Source organism: Lacerta agilis, chromosome 9 (genome assembly GCF_009819535.1).
Source record: "Lacerta agilis isolate rLacAgi1 chromosome 9, rLacAgi1.pri, whole genome shotgun sequence".
In the NCBI taxonomy this organism is placed as follows: Eukaryota; Metazoa; Chordata; class Lepidosauria; order Squamata; family Lacertidae; genus Lacerta; species Lacerta agilis.
Window position 1 is genome coordinate 69,357,322 of NC_046320.1, and position 18,298 is coordinate 69,375,619.

At 43.7% G+C, this 18,298-nt stretch overlaps 1 protein-coding gene across 1 annotated transcript in view; it reads left to right on the forward strand.

The window, feature by feature from the left end:
* ATRN (attractin) overlaps positions 1–18,298 on the forward strand; it is a 170,460-nt gene that overhangs the window by 135,072 nt on the left and 17,090 nt on the right. The window contains exons 27-28 of the mRNA XM_033159586.1: positions 148–209; positions 6,947–7,025. Coding sequence (XP_033015477.1) covers positions 148–209; positions 6,947–7,025 — 141 coding nt within the window. The remainder of the gene's footprint in view (positions 1–147; positions 210–6,946; positions 7,026–18,298) is intronic.

Consider the following 18,298-nt stretch of genomic DNA (forward strand, 5'->3'; position numbering starts at 1 on the left):
CTTTTAAGTGGCAGGTTGCTGTGTCAACACTATCTAAATGGAGCAGGATTTCACTGTTATGTTAGCCCTGGAAACGGAATAGCTTATTTGCAACATGAGTTTCTGAATGCAACAACAAATAATTCATTTGCTTTTTCTTCTCTACAGATTGCATTTTCACAGCACAGTAACTTTATGGACCTGGTACAGTTCTTTGTCACCTTTTTCAGGTAATCTTCTACTCTAAATAACTAAAATATTTTACTGTTAGTATCAAAAGCCTTACTGAGGTCAAGATACACTATGTCCGTAGCATTCCCCTGATTCACCAAGCTTGTAACTCCATAAAAAAGAAAGAAAGAGAAAGAAAGAAATGAGATTCATCTGGCATGACTTGTTTTTGAGAAACCTATGCTGGGTTTTAGTAATCACAGCATCCTTTTCTAAGTGCTTAAAGACTGACTGTTGAACTATCTGAATAAGGGTTTGTCTTTTGTTCCTATGCCACATTACATTCCTTTATCAGTAAGAACTGAGGTTTTTTTTTTAAAAGGGATTCACTGTGGTAGGTGGGTAGCGTGAACTGGGGTAGGATCCTGGAAATTACAGGCTGGTTAGCTTAATGTCTGGAGCAGGGAAAGTGGTGGAAAGTATTGTTAAAGATAAAATGATCAAGCATATAGAAGAACAAGCCTTGCTGAAGTACAGCCAGCATGGCTTCTGCAAAGGGCAAGTCCTGTGCTATGAACCGATTAGAGTTCTTGGAGAGCGCAGGAAGCAAGCAACAGGTGTGTGTCTTCAGCATATGACAGAAACTAGGGGCCAGATTCAACTAACCCAATGTGCTAGTGGAACCTAGTGCAAGAAATCCAGCTGGTGCAATGGGGCTTTCCCCACACATTCGCCCATCTATTTTGGGGAACCCCAGAAGAGCATGTGAGAAGAGGAGACACTTGAGCGTGACTCTTGCATAAAAAAATACTATCACCTTATTAGGAAAGATTTAAAGAAGACAACATAAACAAATAAATGGTCAAAATAAAGAGGTAAAGAGTATAATCGGAAGTCAAATTTGTTTATTTGTTCATTTTATGTTTAATGTTTGCTATTGTTTTTGTCCACTGTTCCCTTTTGCTTTCTTATTTCCCTCTGTTAGAGTCTCTTCTTGCTTTGGCTTTGTTCTTTTTTCTCCTTTCTCACTTTCTTTTTTATACCAACCCTGTTAAATTCTCTAACTGGCCCTATGGGGGGGGGGGAGAAAATGGGTATGATTAACGTATATTAAGGAGGACCACTATAGAAGCATATAAATAATGAGGAAAGGGTCAACTACAACGAAGAAACGCTATACCATGTTATGCCATGCCATGTTATGCCATGCCATGCCATGTTATGTTATGTTAGGCTATGTTACGTTACGTTACGTTGTGTCATGTACTATCTGTAAGATCTGATTCTGTAATTAGGGAAGTTTAAATAAAGTATTTTAAAAAGAGAGAGAGAGATGTTTTTAGGCTCTACCCTATTCATTCACTGTAATTTGTTTCAATTATTTTTAATGCTGAATTTTAAATTGTTGTAACATGCCCTGGGACCTATGGTAAAGTGTGAGTAATAAATTGAGATGATGATGATGATGATGTATCGTCCTGGAGAAATAGAATTCATGTGGCAGTAAAGTTGATTCCCAAGGTTATTGTCTGATACGTCAGTCCTTTTTATAGCTTTGCTACTGCAACAGATGGCAAACGAAAGGGATGTTGACAGGAAGCCTTGCAAATGTATTCAGAGGGTGGTTGGACGCCACCTGCTCGGCTTGACCCTGCTAATGCTGATGTGGTGGCCTCACAGGTACCTGTCTCTGCCTGGCGTTGGCACATAGTGCATGCTCTGGTGGGGTGGCCGTTGATGGAGGTGGCATCACCTAGTCTCAGGTGGCCTATATAAGTTTCCTCCCCACCACGATGTTACTTCCAAGTATTTTGCACTAGGTCAGTGGTTCCCACCTGGTGGTCCGTGGACCCCAGGGGGTCCACGTAACCCACCCAGGGGTTCCGTGGCACCATTCACTTAACAAAAACTACCATAGAGACATCATTAAAAAAAAGTAGGGTTCCATGGCTTGGCTTTTGAAAAATAGGAGGTCCACAGTACTTAGCTAATTGGGAGCCACTACCCTAGGTAAATCAATGATGTGACTTGATTTTAGGGCCATCTTGCAGAGAGCCTGAGGGCCCTGCTCCTGCCTCTCTCCACCTGGCCCAGGGTGGGCCTGACAGGCTTCATAAGGACTGCTGCTGCTGCTGCTCAGCAGAGAGGGCTTCTTCTTTTAAATTATTTTTATATCCTTTTAAATTCTTTTGTTTAGTGCTTCAACTGTATTTAACTGGGCCGTAAAGGCACTTGGTGGGACGTGCTCAGGAGGAGAAGAGCGGAGGAGAGCAGGGGGAGGCTCAATTACAGTGGTTCTGGGTAAGGGAAGGTATGGCAGGCCGGGTAAGGGGCGCAAGGGACAGGCAGTTCTATCAGCCAGCCCTTGCATCTGCGACTGCTGCAGTTGATTGCCAGGTCGGCCCAGAATAAAATCTCCCTCATCCATGACTTGATTATGGATGAGAAGGCTGACCTGGGTGAACAAGGTGGAGTTGGTGTCAGCCAGTTGTGCCCACCTGGGTAATCAGTGTAGCATCAGGCCAGACTTGAGGGGGAGTTGTTGTGGTCTATAGAGATTTGCTCTCTATCTCCAGGCTCTCTGTCCATTTGGGGGGGGGGATCTAAAGTGTGTGTTCTTGGCAATTGAGACAGATTAGGGATTCTTCTAGGCTAGGCTGGGCTGGAAGAAGCCCAAACCGGAATTAAGATTGCCGGAAAAAATATCAACAAACTCAGATATGCGGATGATACAACCTTGATGGCAGAAAGTGAGGAGGAACTGAAGAACCTTTTAATGAGGGTGAAAGAGGAGAGCGCAAAATAGGGTCTGAAGCTCAACATCAAAAAAACTAAGATCATGGCCACTGGTCCCATCACCTCCTGGCAAATAGAAGGGGAAGAAATGAAGGCAGTGAGAGATTTCACTTTCTTGGGTTCCATGATCACTGCAGATGGTGACAGCAGTCACAAAATTAGAAGACGCCTGCTTCTTGGGAGAAAAGCAATGACAAACCTAGACAGTATCTTAAAAAGCAGAGACATCACCTTGCCGACAAAGGTCCGTATAGTTAAAGCTATGGTTTTCCCAGTAGTAAGGTACGGAAGTGAGAGCTGGACCATCAAGAAGGCTGATCGCTGAAGAATTGATGCTTTTGAATTCTGGTGCTGGAGGAGACTCTTGAGAGTCCCATGGACTGCAAGAAGATCAAACCTATCCATTCTCAAGGAAATCAGCTCTGAGTGCTCACTAGAAGGACAGATCCTGAAGTTGAGGCTCCAGTACTTTGGCCACTTCATGAGAAGAGAAGACTCCCTGGAAAAGACCTGATGTTGGGAAAGATGGAGGGCACAAGGAGAAGGGGACGACAGAGGATGAGATGGTTGGACAGTGTTCTTGAAGCTACTAACATGAGTTTGGCCAAACTGCGGGAGGCAGTGAAGGATAGGCGTGCCTGGCGTGCTCTGGTCCATGGGGTCACAAAGAGTCGGACACGACTGAACAACAACAACAAGGGATTCTGCTGGTTTACTGCCCACCTTGCTGCCCAGCAGTCTCCCTGCGTGAGCTGACAGAGTTGGTCTTGGAGGTAGTGCTGAAGACTCCCAGACTGCTGTTTCTGGAAGACTTCAACATCCATGCCGAGGCAGCTGGCTCTGGGGCGGCTCAGGACTTCATGGCCGCCATGATATCCATGTGGCTGTCCCAACATGTCACCGGTCCAACACACATGGCAGGCCACACTCTGGACCTTGTTTTCTCGACTGGGCAGGAATAGGGTGATTTGAAGGTGGGGGGCATTGACACCAGTCCCTTGTCATGGTCAGATCACTCCTGTTGAGATTTAGGCTGTTAGCACCTTTTCCCCCTCTGCAGAGGTGGGGGACCTATTAGGAAGGTCCGCCCTCGGAGGCTGATGGATCCAGTGGGATTCCAAACGGCTCGGGGGGTGTGTGTGTTTCTGGCCGATATGACTGGCGCCCCTGTTGAAGCCCTAGCTGACCTCTGGAACACCCAAATGGCTTGGGCTATTGACATGATCGCCCCTGAGCAGCCAGGTTGCTCACAGGAGAAAGATGGTTTGAGCGTATTACACCGATCCTGGTCCGACTCCACTGGCTGCCAATTAGTTTTCGGGCCCAATTCGAAATGCTGGTTTTGACCTATAAAGCCTTAAATGGCTCAGGACCGCTGTACCTCAAGGACCGCCTCTTTCCATATGAACCTAACCGGACCCTGAGATCATCTTCCGAGGCTCTCCTTCATGTGTCTCCTCCTCGAGAGGTCTGGAGGGTGGCAACACAAGAACAGAGCCTTCTCTGCAGTGGCTCCCTTTAGGCACCAGGCAAAAACATTACTTTTTAACCAGGCCTTTGGTTGATCTGATTTACATCCTATGCCCTTTTAAAATGTGGCTCTTTTTTTAAAGGGGGCGGAGCGCGGGTGTTATTGGGTTGTCGCTTTTATTTTGATTATATATATTGTGGTTTTTATGTAGATCTTTTCTGTGAACCGCCCTGAGACCTCCGGGAATAGGGCAGTATATAAATTCAATAAATAATAATAATAAAAGTCACCTTCCTATTTCTGTTATTTGCAGAAGTAATGGGATACAATTTGGCAGAATTGTGGTGTCCACCGAACCTTTATTTCTTGCCACTCCTTTAAGGTGAAGGGCAAGGACTTCCCCCTTTCAGTTGCCCTGTATTGCAGACCAATCGCTTCTTCCCATACAAGCCATTGAGAACTAAGACAGGGCCTTATTTGTATTTCCCTTGCCTGATGTTCTGCATAGCCCCATGCCTGGTTCTGGTTGTTGGCTGCCCAAGCGCGGTGGAACTTCTGAGTGCCATTTATGTGTCAGAGAAATCTCACCTTTAAATATGACCCGATCATCTGGGGTTCAGAGCTCTGACTCTGAAGTGAACTCTGCAGTTCTGATGCTTTTGGAAGTGCTGGCGACTGACCTCCTGCAATAAAAAAACGAGACCCACTGTGTGAGCTTTTCAGCACTTAACGGGGATCTGCTGCCTCCTTGTGACAAAGATGTAAAGGGTTTTTTGGGAGGCGTTGAAGAAGAAAGCTGCTCAGTATATTCCACCGATACCTTCCCAAATGGATTTTTTTTTTAAAAGGCAAAGAAGATAGTTGTAGCAAAAGAGTTAGAGGAGAGTGACATTTCGGCAAAGTCTTTTGACAGGCTCTTGTTAAACTCAGCAGGGCTTGGTTGAAGTGTAAGGGGCTGCTGAATTATTCACACAGACAGCCTCAGCCATTGGACAAATATCTGATGTGGGTTATGGTCAGGCTAGCGAGGAGTGTGAGCAGCTGCTGTGGCTGCACAAGTCCTTTCTGCTCTCTACTTCTGCCTCTGAATTTAGAGATGGTAAAAATGGGATTGGGACGAAGGACATCAGCAGAGACACCGTAGGGTTTTGTTTTAGAGGAAGGAACAAAGTTGGTTCTTTGTTCAGGAGACTTCGATGGGCCTGGATGTTGCATAGCAGGACTCCATTCCCTTGTTTTGGTCTACATTTTATTTTTTTTTATATTTTCTTTTTAATCGGACAAGAATTCACCTTGCAGAAGAACTTACTTTTGGACAAATAAGCCCCAAACATCAAGGCTTGGTGGGGAGGAGTATTAAATAACTTGCATACAACCGCTCCAGGTCTCTCTTTGTATTTTCTGTCTGCTGAATAGATTGTGTCTGTGAGATAGGAAGATTTTAAATGATACTTTATTAATGGACTTGGCATTTGCTTTGGTAAATCATCAGATAATATTTGGGCAAGCAATTTTCTACCTTTGTTCCAGGTTGTAAACTGGAGCAAGTAGCAGTCACCTATCTAACTGTAGGGCATGCTGCTTTGAAGGTTATTGAGATAATGGGGTGTGTGTGTGTGTTTGTTGGCTGTGGGTTGGCAAGTTGCTATAATTAATTGGATCAAAAACAATTACAGAAAGATCTGGATAAAAGTAATGACATATGAAAGCTCACCCTTTTCCTTTGTCGTAACAGATGTAGAAAAATAATTGAGTACTCTTACAAAACAATTGTGAAACTGGAGAGCCCCATGGGTAGAGTGTTATATTTGGCTTGGGTTCAAATCCCAACTCAGCTGTGGAATCATTAGCTGGCTTTTGGTACATCATTCAGCCTCACTTTCCCATCTGAAAAATGGGATAACGGTGACCTCCCTTGCTTGTTTTTATGAGGATTAATGATAACATTTGGCTAGAATCTACTCTGTGCCTTGGGGAGAGAGTAGGCCTATAAATCTCAGCCAGTGAATAAATCAATATGAACAGGGTTCATTTTCTAGTTCACTTGGTCTTATAAATAAGACGTTACCTGCGATGAGAAAGGAAACAGAACAAACATTCCTTATTTAAAACCCCCTTTGCATGTTTTCACACATTGCTGTTCCGTTTCCCTTGCTGGGTCACAGTGAGATCTGCATTAGCAGGGCCTTCTGTCATCACCGTTGAGTGATAACTTGATTGAATTATGTTGACGTTCTCAAGTGTGAAGGCAGGTGATATGGTCTCATTCTGGCTTTGTCATTCACCCTTCGCAGCGGCACATCTTGCTTCTCTCCCCCCCCCCCGCCCAAATGCCTGCTGCGCACCACCTTACAAGACAGAGACATGAATCTTAATGTTGCCAAGCACTTTATGTGCCATTAGTATCTGTTGACAGAAGTTCATGAGAGTACAATGCTATTTTTGTTGGTCTAGCTGTCGAATTCTCCTGCATCTCAAATCAAAAGGAAATAAGTGTTGTTGTTGTTTTTCCTGTTTCCTCCATTTCAGCTGTTTCTTGTCTCTGCTCCTTGTGGCCGCTGTGGTTTGGAAGATTAAGCAGAGCTGCTGGGCATCACGGCGGAGAGAGGTGGGTCAAAATGACAGAATCACTGCCTTCTTGCTATGACCTGTGAGCTTTTGTGTCCGCTTCTTGCATACGTTCTCCTAAGAGGTGCCAAGTACACAACTGAGCCAGAAGCCTTGCTTACTGACCGAGGGCTCTGGAAGACCTCTTGTAATTCCCTGTGTTCTGCAGAAGGCGGCAGAGAGGCATCTGTCTCCTTTTGAGTTAGCTTGATGGAAGGCAGAAACAGCGTGAGACGCACATTTCTTTTGCAAAAGCCCTGCTGCAAATGTAAAGGGGGGGGGCGAGGGTCTGGCCCTTCTCCTCTTCCTCCTAGTTCCCTGGCACCATGTTGGGGGTGGGGGGTGGGGGGAAGAGACCAGATCTTGTTTCAACTTGTTTCATCCTGCATTGCAGGGGGTTGGACTAGATGACCCTTGGATTCCCTTCCAATTCTAGTGTGCAGGATTTTGGGGCATCCAGGAAGCAGCATGGTTCCCCTCTCTGCTTCCCCAAGCCAGCATTAATGCACCACACTCTGTGGCAAGCTGCCCTTGCGCATCACCTGGAAGCTCCAGCTGGTGCAGAATGCAATGGCTAGACTACTGATGGAAGCAGAGGTCCGGCAAATTGCTAAAACATCTGCGCTGGCTGCTCATATGCTAATGGGCTTGGCTGAAGGTTGTTGTACTGATATACATAGCCCTGAACAACTTGGACCCAGTATACTTTACGGACCACCTGAACCCTTACCTGAGACCTTATATCCCATATTAATCCCTGAAATCATTTGGAGGAGAACAGTTAGGTGTTCCCCATGTTACAGAACCCTCATTGGCCTCAACTGCAGGTTGAATCATAGAATCATATTGTTGGAAGAGACCCCAAGGGCCATCCAGTCCAACCCCCTGCCAAGCAGGAAACACCATCAAAGCATTCCTGACAGGTGGCTGTCAAGCCTCCGCTTAAAGACCTCCAAAGAAGGAGACTCCACCACACTCCTTGGTAGCAAATTCCACTGCCGAACAGCTCTCACTGTCAGGAAGTTCTTCCTAATGTTTAGGTGGAATCTTCTTTCTTGTAGTTTGAATCCATTGCCCCGTGTCCGCTTCTTTGGAGTAGCAGAAAACAACCTTTCACCCTCCTCTATATGACATCCTTTTATATATTTGAACATGGCTATCATATCACCCCTGCTGTGGTGTGGGCCCTGCTGTGAAATGCATGTCCAATAGAGATTTGGTAGGCACCCTCTCTCTTGACTTTCAAATGTCTCTTGAACACTTATTGTTTTTCCGCCATGTGAAAGCCCGTCTCTTCCGTTACTACAGTATTTGCTTTGATTTTGATGAGGCTTTGCGCCTTGACATTCTTCACCACCCCGATCTTTTATGGTGTGCTGGTACAGAAATACTAAAAATACAGATCTACAGATCCTTGCCTTCCCTGAAGCCCCTCAGAAAGTAAGACGGAGCCCTGCCCCTCCCCACCCCCCATGCCAGAGGACATCAGGGTAAGTTTATTCAGCAGACCCACTGAAATGGATGAACGTGACTAAGTTAGGCCCAGTTATCTCCGTGGGTCTGCTGTAAGTAAAACTTAGCTGAATGCCACCTAGAGTTTCAAATAAGATGCAAGAGGAGTAGTGGTTTCTCATAAAGTAAGTTAATAATGGTATTTCAGCAGTAAGGCAAGCAATAACAATTGTTATAGGCCGAAGAGAGGTCATTTTGTTTTCCGTAAGTAGTTTGAAAAGGCTCACACATACACCTTATTGGGCAAACTATTCTTTCCTGAGCTTGACTACCTTTCCCTATCTAGTCCATCTAACATATATTGACATGAGCTGTAACATTTACTCTGGAGCTTGAGTGTTTAAAATGCGCAAGTCCTTCTTGCATGCGACATATATTTCCTCCTAGGAGTTGTACGCTTGTGTCATCTGCTCTGTCCTGCTCAAAAGGCTTGCATGCAACCATGCCTATCCTTAACCAGGACCTACCTTTGAAAATTCAGAGACCTCAACAGGTTTGTGCCCATTCTTTGGGTATTTTTAAGCATCGTGTGGAGGACTTAATTGTGAAATAAATTGGCTGAATTTGACAGTGTCAACCTATACCTCACCTGTTCCTATTCAAAACGCTTTGGCTAAAGGTTGGGGAGGAAGGTTGCAAGAATTTTTAGATTACCCGCTATGGTGAATGGGCAACACAGAGCTTTTTTATATATATACAGAGTAGTTTGGAATCTGAGCACAGCGTGATTCAAAACAGATCCATTTTTTTAAGAAGATAAATATACATACAAAGCAGAATTTAAAGTTGAGGCATTCCCTTACTATGCCACACATCCAGAGGCAGCATACCTCTGAATAGTTGCAGTTGCTAGGGGGCCAACAGAGGACGAGTGTCATAGCACTCAAGGCCTGTTTGTGGGTTTCTCAGAGGCACCCTATTGGCCACAGTAGGAAATAGGATGATGGGCCAGATCGGCTTTTGGTCTGGTGCAGCAGGGCACCAGCAGCAGCAGGAGAAGACTTTGGGGATAAATGGCCATTGTTTTTCTCTTTCCCATCTTTACAAGACTATAAAAAGCGAAGTGAAGACTTCCTGGAGTTTTCCCTAAATAAAATGTTAATCGGGGTTTATGTTGGATGTAGACTGAGAAATACCGCTTTCTGCCTGGAGCCGAGTGAGGCATTTAATGATGGCTTGAATGGAAAATGTCACTGGTGTGAAGTTATCCTCTGGGCATACTTTTTTTTTTAAGTTGCAGAGAGGATCAGCTGGTATCTTATCTTTCTCACAGTTTGTTGCACGCTTTAATTTCAAGTGATAGACAACTTGCCTGATTTCTAACAAACAGTCCTAAAACTTTATATGGAAGGGACCCTCATAACTTAACAGTGTTTAAGAGTTGCTGTCCAGTGGCAGATTCTTTCTGACCCGAGTTGTGTATCAGGTCACCTGCCATCCTTGCTCAACCCCGAAATGATGACTGAGGTCATAATCGCTTCCTGTGGCTGAATTAAGTTAATTCCTTTCCCATCTCCCTGCCTATTGAGATCAAGCAGACTTCACTGTACTCTTTTTGGTGCCTGCTGAAAACACTCCTATTTAGACAAGCCTACCCAGATGCTTAGAAAGCCTGTTTTAGTATTTTATATTTTGTATGTTTGTGCATTTTTCTCAATTTTATTGTTTTATCTTTTTGCAATCCGCTTTGAGGTTTGTTTGTTTTTTGCAATCAAGCGGAGTATAAATTTTGTGAAATAAATAACAAGTAAATATAAGAAGCCCCCTATATTGTTGATGGTATGCTAAGAGAGGGATACATATATGGAAGATAAGCCAGTGATCCATTTGGGGTCCTTATGACCTAGAAGGGAAAGTAGAAGCTCACTTTTGCTGGTTTTGGGAGCAACAGAGCTTGCCCAGGACTCTGGAGTGCTGAAGGACTACCCGGTATGTGATAGGAATATTGAGTAAGGTTGTTGAAGGCTCGTGCTATTTCTAACAGCTTAAAGAATACTGCAGAAAAATATAGAATGTTATGCTTTTTAGGGGGGGGGTATTCTTAAAACATTACTTATAGTTGCAGTAACTTTTTGTACCTGGCCAGTAGAACATGATGCAAAACACTGAAAGCAGAAGATTTTGCTCACTCTCAGGTGAGCTGGGACAGCTCCGTCTGTAGATCACGGGGCTCTTAATCTGAAGGTTGTGGGTTCGAGCCCCACATTGGGCAAAATATTCCTGTATTGCAGGGGGTTGGACTAGATGGCGCTTGTGGTCCCTGCCAACTCTGTGGCGGCCAGTGTTAGGACCATGCGATCCTGCTTTCCTCCTCTGATGCAGAGGCCACAGTCTCCCTTGTTCTTCAGGAATCCGCAAGTGCTTAAGCAGCCAGGGTCCCTTTAAGCAAAGAAGCTTCTCACACAGAAGGTGGAGCTAGCAACTGAGAAAAAATTTGTTGTTGTTCAGTCATTCAGTCGTGTCCGACTCTTTGTGACCCCATGGACCAGAGCACGCCAGGAGAAAGAACTGCAGCTCCTATTTAAGGCTCAGTCAGAAGATGACTGCTGCTGAAGCAACATCTAAACTCTGCTCTTAATGGAGTCTCCAGCCTGAGTCCTGCACGGAGCTCTCCAAGGTGCCATTAAAATCCATTCCCCATTTCTATACTCCCCAGGCCATTGCTCAAAACAGAACAAGGAAGAGCATCTGCCCAATAAGTGTAAAGCACGTTTGTTTCAATGTTTCCTCCACAATAGAGGAGGGAAGTGCTCTTGAAAAGGTGCCCTTTGTAAAATTCAAAACCAAACCAATCCTGAAACCTAATATAGCCAATATAACTCCCTACTTAACCTAGCCCAGATACGGTGGTGGTGATGAGGAGCATTTATTCATAACTGAATGAGATTAGGACGTTGTAAATTTAGCATTTGGCAGGGGTTTAGACCTATCAGTATATTATCTGAAGTAACATTTGCGCAACTTGGCAAGGTGGCATTAGAGTCTGTGTGACACTGATCTACTAAAGGGAAGTGAGTGGTTCGTAAATTCGTACCCTTTTCTCTCTCTCCACTGAGCACCGTAACGAAATGGCTTTCAGGCACTGTATTTTGCTGGTGGAGGAAATGGAAACAAGAAAGAATGCTTGTTCGAGGCTCGGAATGATACTGAAAGACAGATAAAATTGCTCCTTTTATTACATGACTTTTGGAAAGTGATAGGAAACATGAAGGCGGTGGTGGAGAATAATGCTTGAAATAAAACCGCAATGGCATCATAAAGAGTACATCTGTCTACAACCAAGTCTTAATATGTATTTTTTGCTCCCTTTCAAGCTGCTTTCCTTTTTTTACATGCCTTTGGGATTCCTGTAGTCAAGCTGTGAGCCAAAATCCAAGGCTTAAACCTCACATTGTGAATCAGCTTGGGCAGGGTACGATGGAGGGCACTTATCCAAGTCTCAAAACAGTAGACTGTCCAGTCAAAATACTGTACTATACCTGTGTAGATAGTCTGAAAAGATAGTGATTTGCTTTAATTTTTTTTAAATATTTATCTGCCACTTTCCAATTAATAATCTAAAATGGTTTATCAGTAAAAATTGACCCAACTGAAACATATACTGTGTGTGTGTGTGTGTGTGTGTGTGTGATGCGGGTGGCACTGTGGTTAAACCACTGAGCCTAGGGCTTGCTGATCAGAAGGTTGGCGGTTCGAATCCCTGCGACGGGGTGAGCTCCCGTTGCTCAGTCCCAGCTCCTGCCCACCTAGCAGTTTGAAAGCACGCCAAAGTGCATGTAGATAAATAGGTACTGCTCTGGCGGGAAGGTAAACGGTGTTTCCGTGCGCTGCTCTGGTTCGCCAGAAGCGGCTTAGTCATGCTGGCCACATGACCCGGAAGCTGTACGCCGGCTCCCTTGGCCAGTAACGCGAGATGAGCGCCGCAACCCCAGAGTCGGACACGACTGACGACTGGACCTAATGGTCAGGGTTCCCTTTACCTTTTATGTATGTATGTATGTATATATATATATATCTAGAGAGAGAGAGAGAGAGAGCGCTTAGATTTAGCACTACCCCTTTTTCTGGGTTATGTTTGAGAGAAAAGGCTAAATATAGTGTTTGTTTTAATTATGGCACTAATGTCCATTATTGCTTGGTTTCAGATGCAACATTTAGAAATTTACAATGCTAACTTTCAATACCAGCAAGTGCCATGGTCCATGATTTCTGTTTTGGTTCAGATTTTAATCCAAGTCAGAAAGAAACTTTGATGGCAAGGAAGGTTAAGAAGCATTATTAGCCCTGCTGTCTTACTCCCCCCCCCCCTTCAAAATGAAGCTTCCTCTTTGGTGGCCCCAGGTTATGCAGTGAGATGTGTCTTTATGCCACCCATTGCATGTTTTTTGACAGTTGGCCAAGACGCACCATTTTACCGAGCCCTTTGCTTGAGTGAATGTCTTCCCTTTTCCTGCATTTCTGTTCTGTGCTGCTGTTTTGGTTGGTTGTTGTTGGTTCTCTGGTTTTATTTTATGATTTTAATGTAAATTGAACTTGTTCCAGTGGTGACATTTTTGTAACCCTTCCCCGGGACCATTTGGCGGAGTCAAATAGTCAATATGCTGAATATGGGGAACTTTAGGCAACTTCTGAACAGCCTTCGTGAATATCTCTGGACTCTGATAAGGCTCAAGAACGTGCCATTAATCACCTAAAACTGGTGGAGAATTGTTTCTGCAGGTGCCTCTCCGCTGGCCTGTCCTTTACTAAAGCAAGTAGTAACAGAATTAACAGTGAGAAAAGAAGGCAGAAAAATTGGGATGCCAAGGGGTGGGGATGGAAAAAGACTGGATCTCCATACTGGAGCTCACTTTTCCTTCTCGCTTAATTTCATTGCTTAGCTCACATTTTGCTATCACATATTTTTGCTTGTTCTAGGCCTCTTTGGGCCCAGGTTGCCCTTTGCTTTTCTCTTTGCGAGAAGAAGGGGTTTCCTGCTTTGAGCTTGTCCCTCCTTCCACTTTTGAAGTGTTCTGTGGCAATTTTTCCCCGTGAATCTGTCTTTTGGGGCACAGGCTTTGGTTCATGAACAATCCTGAACAGATTTGGCTTCTGTAGTTTTTATACATAAATAATTCTTGTTTTATTTTTGCTTACTCCCCGGTAAGGTTTGAACCAAACTATTTTATTTTTTAATCTTTTTCTCTTCCATGCATTGGGTCCTGGATTAATCTCTCTACTCTTCCTGGGGTCCGCAGAAACTTGTTCCTTTGAACCCCTACCTGGAAACACAGATTTAGCATCTCTTCTTCTTCTGCTTAACTTTTAGCTTTTAACTGCTATTGACTAGTGGGTGATCTGGAAGTTAAATCAAAGTAGAGATTAAGTAAATAAAAATTATTTCTAAGTTTTGCGTGCCGTAATTGTTGCCTGCAATAGAACAGATATATTGGAAGTATTAGATAAAATGACAAAGTAAAGTTTTAAGAGTGAAATCTTTAGATTGAATAGCATTAAGCCACAAGGCAGAATATTCTGTTTTGTTTCCCATGTAATCATTACATTCTATTTTTACCTGCATACACTGTTCCTTGCAGTTGCGTATAATAAGCCTTTTCCCACTTTGATATTCTTTGTGGATTATGCTTGCATTTTTCATCATGCAAAATGGTTTTCTGCTTGTGTGTTTTAAATAAATTTTCTATATTGATTTCAGCCTCTGATCACAGCTCTCTTGCCCATGAGGTCCTCAATTTCAATATCTAGTTCTGTCTTTGGTTTTTGAAGGGAAAAGGAATCTTGCTTTTAACAAAACTCAACTTCAGTTTTGGTAATTTGGGTTCCTGGGCCAGGACTGTTGAGGTCACCTAGCCCACCAGTCTAAGATGACATTGTGGCTGATGAGATTGATTCAGGGGTCGCATCCAGACCAAGAACTGCTGCTTGGCCATCCTTGCCTAGAAGAACCACAAGCTTGGGCTTTTGACTTGCCCTATCAAGGAACAGTTTGTTCCTGGAAAAATGGCCAGTAATGGGTGCGGTGGACTTCATTCTCTTGGAGAGTTATAATAGCCTTTTTGTAATTACATTGAACATTTCCCAGCTTTTCAGCTGATGGGTGCCCCTTGTTATCATATTCTTGCCTGCTTTTAATTTGCATTTACAGCAGACCTCGCTTACATTTTTTAAAGCCTCGAACCTTCAGCTTATTCTGCTTACTAAAGGTCATCCATTGTGTCTTCCTTGTTTGGGGGCCTGGTTCTGATAAAATATGTATTTAAACCATGGCTGATGAAGACACATTTGCCTTGTCTTTCATATGACATCAATTCCCAGTAGCTTTGTCCTGTGTTTGTTATAATTTGAAGTGTGAAAATGCCTGTTGAGCTGCTTTTCAGTTCTAATTCTCTCCCCCCCTTAAACACACACACACACACACACACACACACACACATATAGAGAGAGAGAGGCTTGCAAAGTTGGTTACAAACCTAATTAGCTAACATTAATGCAATCGCTGCCCCAGGGAACTGGAAACTTAATTTTCGGCTATGATGAAAATACTGCCAGATAATTATTTATCCGTTGTTTTACATGGTGGCTTGCAATTGTGGCTAAGTGTTACTGCCCAATTTATTTTTAAAAGAACATGGCTCTCCTCTCTCGTGATATTTTAAGCATTTATGTTGCCTCGGTGAATAACTGTTCTGCTCCCTAGTGTGTACCTTCCAGGCATAGTCTTGACGGGGCTTCATGAAACCCTGCAGGTGTGCTCCGTGAACTAAGGGGGTACATGTCCATGCTTTCTGGAGAAACAGAGTTTTTCAGGGTCGTAGAAGCAAAAAAGGATTTTGACGAGCTTCAAAAGGATATCTCCCAAATTGGGAGAATGGGCAATACATTGGCAAATGCAGTTCAGTGTAAGCTAGCGCAAAGTGTTGAACATTGAGGCAGGATGCACCCCCCCCAAAAAAAAGAACTCATATGGATACTAATGCAACCTGACATGTCAGTAACTGATCAGTAAAGAGAACTTGGGTTCGTGGCGAATACAGCAATGAAAATGTTTCCCCAGTTACGTTAAACCATCGCTTATTTTATGCGATTGGACTGCATGCTGCTCAGAAGTGGCTGCTTCACATCTCCTGTTGAAAACCCTTTGCCATGAACGGGGCAAAACAACACAGAGAATGGCTTTGTGTTAGGTGTGAACCAGTGCCTGTGGTTGGTATTCCCCAAAGGACCCATGATGAAGAGGCCAAGGCTTGATCTTGGCTTCCGGATCGTGGCTTGTAGCCAGATAGTAATTCTGCAGGCCATGCAGAACTGGGTCTAATATGCATGGAAGGCTGATGCTCCTCTTCTTCAGGTGGTCTTAGCGATGCAGGTGGTAGTTGGATGGACGAGGGCTCCCCCCTGGTCTTCTTTGTTCAGGCAGCAACTGATTTGTGTGGGGGTTACTTTCCTGACTCCTGCGTGCATTGGTTCAGTGTGCATAAACTCGCACGTACCCATTCCACCCCCCGATTAGTTTTTTTGGGGGCGGGGGTCAGTTACCACTGATAATGTATTATATAATAGCTCTCCTTAAGGCTTGGGTGGCGCTGTGGTCTAAACCACAGAGCCTAGGACTTGCTGATCAGAAGGTCGGCAGTTTGAATCCCTGCGACGGGGTGAGCTCCCGTTGCTCGGTCCCTGCTCCTGCCAACCTAACAGTTCGAAAGCACGTCAAAGTGCAAGTAGATAAATAGGTACCACTCCAGCAGGAAGGTAAATGGCATTTCTGTGCGTTGCTCTGGTTTGCCAGAAGCAGCTTTGTCATGCTGGCCACATGACCCGGAAGCTGTACGCCGGCTCCCTCGGCCAGTAAAGCGAGATGAGCGCCACAACTCCACAGTCGTCTGCGACTGGACCTAATGGTCAGGGGTCCCTTTACCTTTAAGGCTTCAACAAAGACAGAAGTTGGTTCAATCCAGACATCACAACAAACTATAGCTTTCATTAATCATAGTTTAGAACTATAGTCTAACCATAGTTTAAGCCATGGTTTGAATGACTACACAGGCCATTCATGATTTATTTCTCCATGTGTGGTTTTAATACAACATCAGCTAAGCACTTTTATCTCCAGAGATGCAGGAGTGGCCATAATTATGGTTTTTCAGTTTAGACATCACTTCAACCCATGGTTTCCAAACCCAATTCATGTGTGGCTTCTGATTCTAGTTTGTTGGCTGGTCACAAACCACGGCTTATGATTTCAGACTTCAAAACAAACCAAAGTTACATTTCTCTAACTATGGTTTGGTGCGATGTCTGAAGAAGCCAATTGTCTGTGTTCTTTATTCCAGTTTCTACACCCTAAAGCCCCAGATTTCATTACTCTCATAGCTATAAAGAATACTAGTGAGGGTTTAAATTCAAAATTCAAAAATGTCTTCTCTCTCTTCCAACATTTCAACTGTTTTGATACCACCACCATCCTGTCTGTCTTAGATTACAGTTGCTTGTTACTGTCATACCTCATCAAAGGTTTCTATTGTCATGCACAAAGAATTCCATAACAATTGTGTGTTGTGCCTGGAGGTTGAATGGAAGCTCCTGCATTTCAGTCTGAGGAGTAGCATAGTATCTTTTCGAGGGAGAATAACATTAATGACTGAAAACTTCGCTTGTTTCAGAATTCCATTTTTGGCAGGCCGCCATTTCATGAATGTAAAGATAAAACATTAAAATTGATTTATCCTTGATTGCATAATATTTCATTCTTGTTACATTTCTTCAGTAAAGATGATGTATTGCTCAGTTGGGTTTTCTTAAACCAAGGTTCACTGGCAGCAATTGAGATCTGCAATGTTACCAAGGGTGTGTGTGTGTTTTGGTGGAGGAGTGTTGCTTCCTTTAAAAATAGATGTTCCTCTTGAAGTTAAGCAAGTCCCAAGGCTGATACATGCCAAAGCTATTTCTTTGTAAAACTGTTTCCAGAAGGGGTGATGTTACGGATTGATGGTAGCATAGAATCATAGAATTGTCAAGAAGTACACAATAATGAGAGAAATCTATAACTTCTTGATAATGGTGTGTGTGTGTGTGTGTGTGTGTGTGTGTGTGTGTACGTGTACTAGTACTAGTTGTGTTCCTTTAGCATATCATTCTCATAGCTGGATCACCTTTTAATTTTGATTTCCTACAGCACAAGTGACCAACTTTCACCTTTCCCAGGTGTTGTTTAACTAGGGCTAGCTCTACAATGATCTAAAAAAGCTAAGAAGAAAAACTATATAGCTCTCAATACAATTTCCCGTTGAATCCTGTACAGCACCTCCTAGTGTCACATTTTTATAACACATTTATAATGTTATAACTCACCAGTATAGATTAGTCCTATGACTCCTGTGATCCCCATCTCTGCGCCGACAGCAGGAGTGGGTAGGAGGAGGAGCAGGGTCTGCTGGTAGACCACTGGGTAATTCAAAGTAGATAGGAAGGGTTTCTGATTTCCAGTTGTGCAGTGACAAGCAAAATGCATTCCCCTCTAAATTGGATTGCTGATAAAGAACACCTTGGGGGTGTGGGGAGACCAGGAATTGATTTGTGTGCGAAAGAACTTGTGAATATGGTTCTGATGCTGATCACAAACTCGGAGCTGGAAAATGCTGTTATTTATTAACCTACTCAGGAGTAACTCTAGATTAATGGGTCATTTCAGTAAGACCTACAGAGAACATAAAAGTTATGCAATCTTTCCCCAGAGACCTTTAAATGCCTGAATATTGGTTTCAA